Here is a 14,099-nt window from a genome sequence, read left to right as displayed (position 1 = left end):
TCATGCTACCATATCCATCCATGTTGTTCTTTTGGCTGTGACTCATTCATTTTCACCACATATAGTACGTCATTTTGTGAGCATACTGCCATGGATTTATTCTCCTGTCCGTGGACGTGCAGGTTGTCTCCAGGGTTTTGCTCTTATGAACAGTGCTGTGAACATTTTTATACATGTCTCCTGGTGCACATGTGCAAGTTTCTTTGACAGTTATTATAAACTAATAAGTCATAGGGTATGTGCCCTTCTCATTTAAATTTCAAAATCTCTCCTTCCTGAAAAAGGCTTCTGCCACAATTTCTCCTTCCCTTGAAAGACAAGTAGCCATTCTATATCAGCTATTTGACAATTAACAAATACTGCCTGGTACATTTAGACATCTTACCAGTGAAAGCTGCTCATTTTTATAGTTGGACTTTCATAGTTGTTGCTCTTTAGCGTTCACTCATCTTTCTCCTGTTACTTGTATCCCAAATTTTGCTTTGGGGAAACTATTCCACTCTCATTTCACTTTGTGTGTTTGAATGGGATTCCACTCGTGGTCCTAGAGGTACAGCATGCATCGTGGGCCTAAAGCAGTCAGGACACTCTACCCCCTCAGCCAGAGTGGTTGGTTGAGTCTAGATGAATGCCAGACTCTTTGCTTGAATTATTAGGAAGAGGACATTTTCCTTTTTATTCCCACTGGACTTGAATAAACCTGTGAGGATGTGAGACTGGGCCTAGTCTCCACAAAGGGAAAGGCTGTATGAAAATGGAGTCAAAACATAGAAAAGAGCAGGCTCAGGCTGAAAAAGACAAAAAGAAAGAAGCAGACACTTGTTGTAATGCCATTATTTGAACTCCCAAATCTAGCTGCGTCCTGAAATAGCGCTGGACTTTTCCATCATGTGAACCAATAAAGTCTTTATTTGTTTAACACCCTGGGCTGCATTTTCTATTACTTGAACTCAAAGGGTCCTAACTGATATAGTCTTGAATTAAAATAAAAGTAACTTGTGAGTTCTTCCTCTTCCATATCTTCTTCTTCTTCTTCTCCTTCTCCTTTTATTCCTTTCCCTTCTTGGACAATTTGGTGCTAAGCCATTGGTGGGGCAGGATAAGGTAAGCACCTGCTCCTGATCAAAGGAAGCTACAGTGGCCCAGAGTGGGGTATCTGAATCCAGTGGGGTACGGAGGGCATTGTTCAGGAAGTGACTTGGCATGAGTTGTCAGAGCCTGAGCAGGTGAAGATGTTATCCATGAAGACAGGCAATCTTCAGCCTATCTGAGTGAAGAGCATGGTCCTGCAGAGGTTTTTAGCTTGGGGTATTAGAACCTAAGCAGGAAGAAGAGGAAATCTACATGGGGTATTTAGGCCTGAGCAGAGTGAGAAGGACATCCAAATGGAGGGACAGCTTGACATGGGAAGTCATAACCTAAACAGAGTGAGAAGAGTATTCATGTGGAGAGACAGCCCGGCATGGGGAATCAAGGCCCAAGCAAAATGAAGAGGGCTTCCAGGTAGGAGTCACCTCAGCATAAGGAATCAGAAGCTTGAGTAGATTGAGGAGAGCATCTACAGGAGAAGATGCCTTGTCACAGAATGTCAGAATCTAAGGGATGTGCGAAGGATATTTACATGGAGGGGGGAATCTGGTGTGGGATGTCAGAGTCTGAGCAGAGTAAGGAGGGAAACTGTGGGAAGGAAGATTAATACAGGGTGTTGGAACTTAAGTGTAGTGAGAAGGAAAAGACATCGGTGTGGGGAGAAGACAGTGTGGTGGGAGATTAGTTCCATAAAGGGGGGTTGATTAGATAGATAATGATGATAGATAGATAGATAGATAGATAGATAGATAGATGATAGATAAATAATACAAGCAAGAGAGAAGGGAGCTACAAAAAGGGAGAAAACTAGAATGAACCATGTTACTATTTTGGCCTGGGAAGTATGGGCGTGAACTTATGGTTTTTACTATTAATGGATATTTACAGAGATATGTACCAATGTAAATGTTTACACACACACACACACACACACACACACACACACACACACATTCCCCAAGAGAAACGTGGGAGTAGTGACCCAGGAGCAATAAGCATGTGTAGAACCAAGATCTTGGCCTCTAAATACCATTCTCCACTAAAAGAAACCAGGGTTCCTTAGTTGATTCCAGGTGGGAGCAGAGAAACTATAAGACAAATCTAGAAGATCTCATTGTGCAAAGCAAGAAGGTGCTCAAAGAATGATAGATACATGTTAAAAGGACACAGGAGACATTCTGGCAGTTTCTTATATAACTAAAGATACACCTACCCTATAGCCCAGAAATCCTACTCCTAGGTATTTATTAAAGAGAAATAAAAACATAGATCCACATAAAAGATTTGTACAAGATTGTTTATAGCATCTTTATTCATAATAGCCAAGAACTGGCAACAGTCTAAGTGTCTATCAGTTGAAGAATGAACTAACAAACTGTAGAACATTCATATAATGGAATACTACTCAGAAGAAAAAGAAGCAAATTGTTGGTATATGTAACAACATGTAAGAATCTCAAGAAAAAATATGCTGAGTGAAAGAAGCCTTATGCAAAAGGTTACATACAAATGATTCCATAAATATGGATTAGAAGGGATAAAACATATCTATAGTGGAAAACAACCAGAAGAGTGGTTGTCCTGGGGACTTGGTGATGGGGATTGCATAAGAAAGGGGCATGAGGGAACTTTGTGTTCTATATCTTAAATAGAGGTCTTGGATGCACAAGTTATGCTTTGCCAAAACTCAGTGAATGCACACTTAAAAATTGTGTGCTTTGTTGTGTGTAATTTAACTCAAAGGAAAAAAAACCTGTTAAGTATATCAAACTCTAATTAAAGATATACATGCTGAAGTGTTTAGGGAGGAGTGTATTGATGTCTGCAATTTATTTTGAAATTTATCAGAAACAAGAGAAATGGAAGGATAGAGGGATAAAAAGATGAATTAATAGATAATTTTTAAAAGTGTAGTAAAATGTTAATGGTTGAATCTAGGTGGTGGGTATATAGGTGATCACTGTAAAATACTTTCAGCTTTGCTGTATGCTTGAAAATTTTTAAAAAGATTTTTGAGAGAGAGAGAGAGAGAATGAGCACATGAGCGAGGGGAGGGGCAGAGGGAGAGGGAGAGAATCTCAAGCAGACTCTGTGCAGCTTGGGCATGGGGCTTGATTTTACGACCACGAGGTCATGACTTGAGCCAAAAACAAGAGTCAGAGGCTTAAACAACTGAACCATCCAGGAGCCCCTGAAATTTTTCATAATAGAATATTGGAGGGAGGGGCACCTGGGTGGCTCAGTCAGTTAAGCGCGTCTGCACTTGGCTCAGGTCATGACCCAAGGTCCTGGAATCAAGTGCCAAACTGGGCTCCCTGCTCAGTGGGGAGCCTGCTTCTCCCTCTCCTTATGCCATTGCCCCCGCTTGTGCTCTCTGGCTCTCTCTATCTCTCTGTCAAATAAATAAATAAAATCTTTAAAAAAAAAAAGAATGTTGGAGGGAAGAGGAGGACATGGCCAGACTGAAAAGACTCCCAATTGGTCAAATCTGGGACAATAGGAACATTAAAATAAATAGTGCTAGTGTTGGATCACAACCCATTGAATAAGATAGGAAACCATGAATACATATTGTTATAATAAATGAACAAAAAGTTTGACAAGGAAGGGAGTGATTCTGGGGGGCCTGGCTGGCTCAGTTGGTAGAGCATTCGACTTGATCTTGGGGTTGTGAGTTTGAGCCCCACATATGGTGTAGGGATTACTTAAAAATAAAATCTTAAAAAAAAAAAGGGAATGTTTCTATGGTTTCAAAGTACAATCACAAAAAAACTTATTACAAAGGGAAAAAGAGTAATTTTTAAATGGAAGGGACTGACAAATATCACTTTTTAAAAATTCCAGTGTAGTTAACATAGTGTTATATTAGTTTCAGATGTACAGTATAGTGATTCAACAATTCCATGTATTACTCAGTGCTCATTAAGATAAGCGTACTCTTTAATCCCCTTCACCTATTTCACCCATCCCCTCACCCACCTCCCCTCTGCTAACCATCAGTTTGTTCTCTAGAGTCAAGAATCTGTTTTTTGGTTTGTCTCCCCGCCCCCCCCAAACTTTCTTTCGCTTCTTAAATTCCACATATGAGTGAAGTTTTATGGTATTTGTCTTTCTCTGACTGGCCTATTTCACTTAGCAGAATACTCTCTAGCTCCACCCATGTTGTTGCAAATTGTAGTTCTGTTTTTAATTTTTTGAGAAGCCTCCACAGATATCATGGTATTATCATGGGACTTCTGCTAAGATTCAATGACAAAACACAGTGTCACTTACATGGTAGTTCTGCTGAAGGTGAATAATCTGAATTTAATCATAAGGAAACATTAGACCAACCTAAAAGGAGGACAAACTGAAAACAACCGCCCTATAATCTTCAAAAATGTCAAAGTCATGGCAATTAAGGAAAGGCTGAGGAGTTTCTTAGAGATTCCTTGTTCCAGAGTGAAGAAACAGAAGTTGTTTTACACCATTTGTCCAGTTTTCAGTTTCTTTAAAAATACACAATGTGAGTTTTTCAAACAGGGTTCTTAAATGTTCAAGATGTATGGAATTTGGTGACAAAATGCATCACCAAAATGTTATAACTTTAAGAAAGTTAGATGTCCTCCTTAAATAGAAACTTATATGGGGGTGCCTGGGTGGCTCAGTTGGTTAAGCATCTAACTCTTGATTTCAGCTCAGGTCTTGATCTCAGGGTTGGGAGTTCTAGACCCATGCTGGGCTCCATGCTGGGTGTGGAGCCTACTTAAAAAAAGGAAACATATATTAAAGCAGATCTTATTTAATAGATAATTAAAGGGCATATATATCCAACAAATAAATGTTAATTGCTATTCCTTGGGAAGTAATGGGGAAGGAGTGATTTATTCCAATAATTCTACAGTATAGACAGATCATATGTTTTACAGCTTTTATGTGTGATAGTTCTTCTCAGAAGATTAGGCTGTATTAGACAGGAATAAAGAGGGAAAATTACTGGTTAAAAGTTTCAAGTTGCCCTTCCATATAAAAAACTTGCAACTTGAGGATACCAGCAGAAACATTTACAGAAATTTCTCATACTGTGACTTTATCCTATTTCTCCAATTTTTATCCAATTTTTAATCTTTGACACTGAAATAGATAGGAAGGGTAGAGCAAAACAAAACAACAAAGAGCTATTTGAAGATTTGCTGATCAGTTATTAGCTGATGCTTGAATTTAGAATTTTCTCCTTTTTTGGGGCACCTGGGTGGCTCAGTCGTTAAGCGTCTGCCTTTGGCTCAGGGCATGATCCCAGCGTTCTGGGATCGAGCCCCGCATCAGGCTCCTCCACTGGAAGCCTGCTTCTTCCTCTCCCACTCCCCCTGCTTGTATTCCCTCTCTCGCTGGCTGTCTCTCTCTCTGTCAAATAAATAAATAAAATCTATTTTAAAAAAGATTTTTCTCCCTTTTTAAAGGAAGCTAAATCTGCCTTTCTGCTTCCATATGGCCATCAGCTCAGCAATCATCTCCTCAGGCCAGGTGGCTACCAATATGTGTTCAGAGAGTCATTTTGTGTAAGCCTACCCTTGGAGAGAATAATTTGTTCTTCCTGCTTGCCGAAATTTATTTCTGGCAGCAGATTCTGCCTCCTCATTTGCTGGGCTTAATCCATTAAGTTTTATGCTTTCTACCTATCCCTATTGCTGTACTTCAGTCATATGTATTGGAACTTCCTTGTAATATCATCCTCAGGTTTCTTAAATTCTAGAAATCATCATGTCTAACTCCTGCCTTTTACAAATGAAGACACCTGGATCTGTCGAGTTTCAGTAATTTGCCTTTGGTCATGTGACCATTTTTTAAAAAAGATTTTACTTATTTATTAGAGGGGGAGGCAGAGGGAGAGGGAAAGGCAGACTGCCCACTGAGCAGGGAGACTGATGTGGGGCTCGATCCGAGGACCCTGGGATCATGACCTGAGCCGAAGGCAGATGCTTAACCGACTGAGCCACCCAGGCACCCCTAGCCATGTGACCATTAAGTGAAAGATCCAGTATTGGAACCCAGCTCTCTTGACCATTGTGTAGTGTTCTTTCCTCTATAGGACATGATTCTGTATTATGAAATTTGTACACCTTATAAGTGGAAACCACCTCATTGTGCCCCTTGATGCTTCATTCTTTGGATGCAGTCTAAGATAAGTAGTGTAGTGTAATGTAAAGTTTGCAGAAGACATAGTGAATGAAAAACACATGACAACTGATAAACTTAGGTAACATTTGAAGATCAATGAATACAATAATTTTGAAAGGGTTGAAGAACATAACTAACCCTGATCATTCTTTCTTATCATGCACTGTATACTTTATGAATTGGAAATCTAGTATGTTTTACCTTTGCTAAAGGAATATATGAATTTAATATATAAAGGAAAGCATGAACTTCAAACTGAAATGACTGCAATATTGTATTGTGATGGAAATCTATAAAATTCTTTTATTTTAAATTTTTTTGTAGATGTGTGCAAATGAATGCAGTTGTTTGACTAAGGAGGACAATAAGGGATATTGGCGTCTATGTATTCCATCTTGGCATTATACCCCTAGGTCTATCCATGTTGTTACAAATGGCAAGATTTCATTCTTTTTTATGGTTGAGTAATACTCTGTTATATATATGTGTGTGTGTATATATATATATATATATATATATATATATATATATATATATATATATAAAATGCACCAATTTGCATTTCCACCAGTAGTACATGAGGGTTTATTTTTCTCCACATCCTTGCCAATACTAGTTATTTCTTGTGTTTTTGCTTTTAGCCTCCTGAACTATTTTATAGTAATTAATAATAATATTTTTTTGTTTAAAATGATTGGCATTTATATCTCCAACATATGCATATATAGTTAGTATATATTATTTATATAATGTATATTCTATTATGTGTAACAACACTAGCACAAAAAAAGAGGGGAATAGAAAAATACCTATAGTAATAATTTTTCTATATCACACTAGAATTAAATTAGTATCTGTGGTAGATCTGATATGTTAAGGTGTGTATGATAAACTTCAGAGCAACTATTAAGAAAATAACTCAACTAATGTAGTAAAAATAGAATTATAGATATTAAAAAAAATCTAGTATGTAAAAGTCACCAGATAAATCTTTAAACCCAGTGGAAAGCAAAATAATTTATACTGGAATCTAATCAAATGAATGAGGAAACTTACTATACTGGAATAAGAATTTTAGTGACTTTTGATTGGGAAGTATTGATCAGAAGAGAAAAATGTAGTATAGGTAAAGAAAAGTCATCACTGGGTGTTCTACACAACTAATGAATTGTCAAACACTACATCAGAAACTAATGATGTACTATATGTTGGCTAACTGAACGTAATAAAAAAGAAAGAGAAGAAAGAAAGAAAGAAAGAAAGAAAGAAAGAAAGAAAGAAAGAAAGAAAGAAAGAAAAGTCTTGAGAATTAAGTGGTTAAATTATTAAATTCAGGAGAAACTTGTAAGCCAGCCCCACTTGAGAGGTGAATCAGACCTTGTAGAGGCAGATACAACAAGAAGAGAAAATAGGCAGAACTGAAGACTGTTAATTTTTCTTTTTTTTTTTCTTTTTTTTTTTTTAAATATTTTATTTATTTATTCGACAGAGACAGAGACAGCCAGCGAGAGAGGGAACACAAGCAGGGGGAGTGGGAGAGGAAGAAGCAGGCTCACAGAGGAAGAGCCCGATGTGGGGCTCGATCCCATAACGCCGGGATCACGCCCTGAGCTGAAGGCAGACGCCCAACCGCTGTGCCACCCAGGCGCCCCTGAAGACTGTTAATTTTTCTTAACCCCACGAGTGAGGGTAGCTAGGTACACAGAAGGAATCTAACCATGCAGAGTTAAGTTCTTGGACAAAGCACTCTACAACATAGTCTACTCCTGATAGCTCTGACATTTTCTACACTTCCCACCAGCAGGGCATGAGGGTTCCAACTTCTCTAGATCCTTGCCAAAACTTGTTATTTTTCTGTTTTTAAAATTATAGCCGTACAACATAAGCAACAAAAGCAAAAGTAAATAAGTGGGACTACCTGAAACAAAAAGGTTTCTGCACAACAAAAGAGACAAACAAAAACTGAAAAGGAACCCTACAGACTAGGAGAAAATACTTGCAAATCACATATCTGACAAGGGGTTAATATCCAAACTATGTAAGGAATTCACACAACTAAACAGCAAAAAACAAAATAAGACATTATAAAATGGGCAAAGAAACTGAACAGACATATTTCCGAAGACATGCAAATGACCAAAAGGTGCATGAAAAGGTGCTCAACATCACTAACAATTAAAGAAATGCAAACCAAAGCCACAATGAGATATCATCTCACACCTGTCACAATGGCTAGTGTCAAAAAGACGAGAGATAACAAGTGTTGGCAAGGATGTGGAGAAAAGGGAGCACTTGTGCACTGTTGGTGGGAATGTAAATTGGTATAACCACTAGGAAAAACAGTATGGAGTTTCCTCAAAACATTAAAAATAGAATTGCCGTATTATCGAGCAATGCCACTTCTGAGTATCTAATGGAAAGAAATGAAATCGCTATCTTGAAGAGGTATATCTGTACCACTGTATTCATAGCAGAATTATTCATGATAGTCAAGACATGAAAAACACCTGAGTGTCCATGAATGGATGAATGAATAAAGAAAATGTGGTTCCTAAACACACACACACACACACACACACACACACACTGGAATATCATTTAGTCAAGAAAAAGATGGCATGCTGCCGTGGATGGATCTTGAAACCATTATGCTGAGTGAAATCACACAGAGAAAGACAAATAGTATATGATATCATTAATGTGTCGAATCTAAAAAAAGTCAAACTGAGAATATAAAATGGTGGTTCTTAGGGGGTGGAGGTGGGGGAGATTGGGGAATGTTGGCCAAAGGTTATAAACATCTTTTTTTAAAGGTTTTTAAGATTTATTTTAGAGAGAGAGAGAGAGCACATGCAAGCAGTGGGAGGAGGCAAAGGGAGAGGGAGAGAATCTCAAGCAGACTCCATGCTGAGCGCAGAGCCCAACCCGGGGCTCATTCCTATGACTCTGAGGTCATGACCTGAGCAGAAACTAAGAGTCGGATGCTTAACTGACTGAGCCACCAAGGTGCCCCAAAGGGCATACACTTCTGACTATAAGATGAATAAGTTCTGTGGCTCTAATGTACAGCATGGTGGTTATAGTTAACAATACTGTATTATATACTTAAAATTGCTAAGAGTAGGTCTTAAATGTTCTCAGTACAAAAAAGAAGTGATAATTATGTGAAGCGATAGAGGTGTTAACTAATGCTACTATGGTAATCATTTTGCAGTATATAAATGTATCAGATCAACACACTGTACACCTTAAACTTACAACATGTTCTATGTTGCAATAAAGCTGAAAAAATTATAGCCATACTAACAGGTGTGAAGTGGTGCCTTGTGGTTTCAGAACCAGAGTTTTAACTCTATATGTCATAGTACTGGAAAATTTGAAGCCAAGGTGTTACCACAGCTTTAATAAGAAAATTCTTGTCTTTTTACCTTTCTTCATAGATTCTTTTTCCATTCCCTCCTTGTATGTGTACAAAAGTTCATCAACTTCCTTCAGATCCAGGAAGCCTGAGCCAGCACTGTCCCATTTCTGGAACACAGCTTCTAGGAGAAGTTCCCGTCGGGCTCTGGAAGCATTTTGTCTAGTCTGGGATAGAAACAGGGTAACAAAGCACAGGACACATTATCCATTGTGTTAGCTGCCACCCTATGTTTATTCCTCAAAAAGCGCAGCACTATTTCTAAAAATAGCTTTATAAAAAAAGCTGGGACTAAGCATGATATTAATGGGAAAATGAAGCATTTAATTTTTTAAAAAGATTTTATTTATTTATTTGAGAGAGAGTGTGTGAGTGGGAGAGAGAGCAAGAGTGGGGGGAGGGGTAGAGGGAGAAGAAGAAGTAGACTCCCCACCCAACAGGGAGCCCAATGCGGGGCTCGATCCCAGGACCCTAAAATCATGACCTGAGCCAAAGGCAGACGTGAAGCATTTAATTTTAATCCTTTAAATACCATTTCTCTGTTTTACCCCTAGACCAAAAACAAAAAACAAAACAAAAACACAGGCATTTTCTACATTAGACTAAAGCACATTAACTTAGGAAGGGGCTACCCGCCTTACGAATCTTTGATTCATTCCTTTCCACTCCCTCACTGGTTGTTCAGGAATATGATAATCACATGGTGTGCTCTACCTGGCTTCTTGGTGGAATATGCTGTGTATTGAAGGAGGATGAAGGGCAATGTTCAAACAATGAAAAATGACCGTGTTCAAAAAATTATTTTTTATAATTTAACGTTGACCTAACTTGATGTTGATTTTATTTACCTTTTGGGTTTTTTACTAGATTAATCATATCAGTCAGATAATAACTAAATTATTCTCTAGATAGATTTAATTGCTAAAAGAAAGTGAATATATAGCATTTGGTTAAATGGGGGAATTGCAATTGAGGAGGCAAAAGGGATACCAACCCTAGAAATTAGGTTGAGAAGACTCATAAGACTGCTGAGATTAGTGAATATGCCTGGTGGATGTGAGTTATGTATTTCATAAAAGGGCACATAGATTGTTCATATCAGCTAATGTAAGTTCTTAGGAAAGAACTGGAGTCTGGATTCACATGAATAAAAATACATATACAAATCGTAATTGTACACCTAGGTATGTGCGTTAGTAAATGCATTCACACAGCAGATAGTGTGCATACACACCCATTTTTTGCACATACACATATCTGCTCCTCAGAATCTGCTCTTCAAGCTTCAGAGGAGGAAAAAGAAAGCTGTACAATAAACCATCTCCTGCTACCAGCGGTCATGTTATTATTAGGGGAATGAATTCTCCGGAGGGTGATCTTGGAACATTTGACAATAAAATAAAATACTTAATGGCTATGCTCATTGAAATAAAGTGATAAGTTTGGTTATAAAACTTTTTTTAAAAATGAACTTTATTTCTTTTTTAAGTAGACTTCACGCCCCTTGTGGGGCACAATGCAGGGCTTGAACTCACGACCCTGAGATCAAGACCTGAGTTGAGATCAAAAGTCAGATGCTCAGCGAACTGAGCCATCAGCATCCCCTTGGTTATAAATTTTTAAAGAGCCACATTAGGAGCAACTGAGGTTGAGGGATTTATTAGTAATAGTGACTCCACCTGTTTTATTAATAAATAATATTACTCACCTGTTCTAAGCCCCCTAGTTTCTCTTCTTTTGTTTCAACATAGCCCCTCTTAAAAAAGGATGTGAGGGTCTCACTGACACTCAAGGGGGCATCTTCACCAACAAATGTCTCCAGAAGTTGCACAAACTGGAGCAGATTGAAGGAAACGCCGTTGAAAGCACTTCTACCTTCTACTTGCTTGTAAGACTGAATATTTCTGATAATTGAGTGTAGGTCTATTAAGCAGGAAACATACAACAAACAGTAAGGTGAACAGTTTCTTAAAGCTTAGAGAAAATATACGAGTACTTATTGTAGTAAACATCTGCTACCTTTTTCCTGTCAGAAACCCATCCTCCCTTCTTGAGGAAAACATCTCTTCCTCACTGTCAGCTTATATTTTTATTTTCATTTCACATGTACCAACAGTTCATTTTTATTGCTGAGTAATATTTGATTTATAAATATATCACAATTTTTTATTTATTCTCTTACTGATAGATACCTGGAGTGTTTCCAGAAAGTTCAGGCTATTATAAATATACCTGGTTTACATATTCTTACATATGTTTTGCTGTTGTTGTTGTAAACACGCTTTTAACTCTATTGGATAAATAACTGGGATTGGAATTTCTGGATCATGGGAAAATATGTATTTGGTTTTACAATAAACACAGATATTTTCTGAAGTAATGGTAGCAGTTTAAATTCCCACCGACAACCCAGAAGAGTTCCAGTTTCTCCACAATCTTGCCAAGAGTCAGTGTTGTCAGTCTTTTTCATTTTAGCCATTTGGGTCATATGTAGTGGTTTCTCATTGTGATGTTACTCTGTTTTTCATGATAACTAATGACATTGCACACTTTCTTCATGTGTTCATTGCCCAATCTTGTGTGTTTAATTTGTGAAACATCTATTAACATGTTTTGCTCATTTATTACTATGTTGTTTATCTTTTTATTTTTGAGTTGTGGAGATCTTAGTATTTTCTGGATACCAGTCCTTTGTCAGATAAAAATTTTGCAAATATTTCAAGTATTTTTCCATATCTGTGGCTTATATATGCACTTCTTTAATGACATGTTTTAATAAGCAAAAGTTTTATTTGATGAGATTTAATTTATCATCTTATTCTTTTATGGTAATTGGGTTTTTTTCATGTTTCAAGTTTTTATTTAAATTCCAGTTAGTTAACATACAGGGTGATATTAGTTCCAGGTGTACAATATAGTGATTCAATACTTCCATACGTCACCCTGTGCTCATCACAAGTGCCTTCTTTAATCCCCATCACCTATTTCATCCATCCTCCCCCCCCCATCTCCACTCTGGCAATCACCAGTTTGTTCTCTATAATTAAGAGTCTGTTTCTCTCTCTCTCTCTCTCTCTCTTATTTTTTCTCCTTCGCTTGTTTTGTTTCTTGAATTCCACATATTGAGTGAAATTATATGGTATTTGTCTTTCTCCGACTTATTTCCCTTAGCATAATATACTCTAGCTTCATCCATTTCATAGCAAATGACAAGATTTCATTCTTTTTTTATGGCTGAGTAATATTCCATGATATGTATATTTTATATATTATATGTTATATATATTACATCTTTTTTTTAAGATCTCATTTATTTATTTGAGAGAGAGAAGTCAAGTGGGGGGAGGGGCAGAGGGAGAGGCAGAGAGACAAGAAGATTCTCCACTGGGCATGGAGCCAGATGCGGGGCTCTACCTCAGGATGCTTAACTGACTGAGCCACCCAGGCACCCCTAAAGTACATCTTCCTTATCCATTTATCAGTTGATGGACGTTTGGGCTCTTTCCATAATTTGGCTATTGTTGATAATGCTGCTGTAAACATCAGGGTGCATGTATCCCTTTGAATTAGTATTTTTGTATCCTTTGGGTAAATACCTAGTAGTGCAATTACTGGATGGTAGGGTAGTTCTATTTTTAACTTTTTGAGGAACCTCCATACTGTTCTGCACAGTGGCTGCACCAGTTTGCATTCCCACCAACAGTGTAAAAGGGTTCCCTTTTCTCTGTATCCTTGTCAACACCTGTTGTTTCCTGTTGTCAATTGTAGCCATTCTGACAGGTGGGAGGTGGTATCTCATTGTAGTTTTGATTTGTATTTCCCTGATGAGGAGTGATGTTGAGGTCTTTTCATGTACCTGTTAGCCATCTGCATGTCTCCTTTGGGAAAATGTCTATTCTTGTCTTCTGCCCATTTCTTAACTGGATTATTTGTTTTTGGGGGTATTGAGTTTGATAAGTTCTTTACAGATTTAGATCAATCGGGTGGTACTGAGCATCTCCCACCTTTGCTACAAGGGCATGTGATATAGGTCTGGCCAATAATTCCTACATGACAACAATGTAATTCACTATATGCCAATGAAAATGAGCCCCAGAACTTTTTGGGGAGCTACAGGGGAAGAATCACTCTTTTAGTAATCTGATTTCTGAAGGTAGAATATAAGCTTAGCAATACTCTTATGGACATCTCTGCCACAACATGGAGAAGATGACCTAAAACTGAAAGTTACACAGAGAGGAACAGGGCTGAGAGGCAGAGACAGTGTCTCACTGCTGTTATTGAGCCCTTGGATTCATTTGTGCCTGAAGCCAGCTGTGGTCTGGCCTTGACAGTTAAATAAATCCATAAATACTCCTGCAACCTCTCCCCCAGAGTCTTGACTAATAAATTTATCTTGAACTTCAGTCTTATAATGTGAAGCATATTTCATAAA

At 37.8% G+C, this 14,099-nt stretch overlaps 1 protein-coding gene across 1 annotated transcript in view; it reads right to left on the bottom strand.

The window, feature by feature from the left end:
• The window catches only part of EFCAB5 (EF-hand calcium binding domain 5), a 167,692-nt gene that overhangs the window by 33,136 nt on the left and 120,457 nt on the right, over positions 1-14,099 (bottom strand). Inside the window, exons 13-14 of the mRNA XM_045773605.2 lie at positions 11,373-11,587; positions 9,675-9,831 (exon numbers count right to left, since the gene is read on the bottom strand). Of these exons, the coding sequence (XP_045629561.2) occupies positions 9,675-9,831; positions 11,373-11,587 (372 nt within the window). The remainder of the gene's footprint in view (positions 1-9,674; positions 9,832-11,372; positions 11,588-14,099) is intronic.

Source organism: Ursus americanus, chromosome 23 (assembly GCF_024610735.1).
Source record: "Ursus americanus isolate L20-20 chromosome 23, mUrsAme1.1.p, whole genome shotgun sequence".
Classification (NCBI taxonomy): Eukaryota; Metazoa; Chordata; class Mammalia; order Carnivora; family Ursidae; genus Ursus; species Ursus americanus.
The sequence above is the reverse complement of the archived record's forward strand: the minus strand, read 5'-3'. Positions and strand labels throughout refer to the sequence as shown.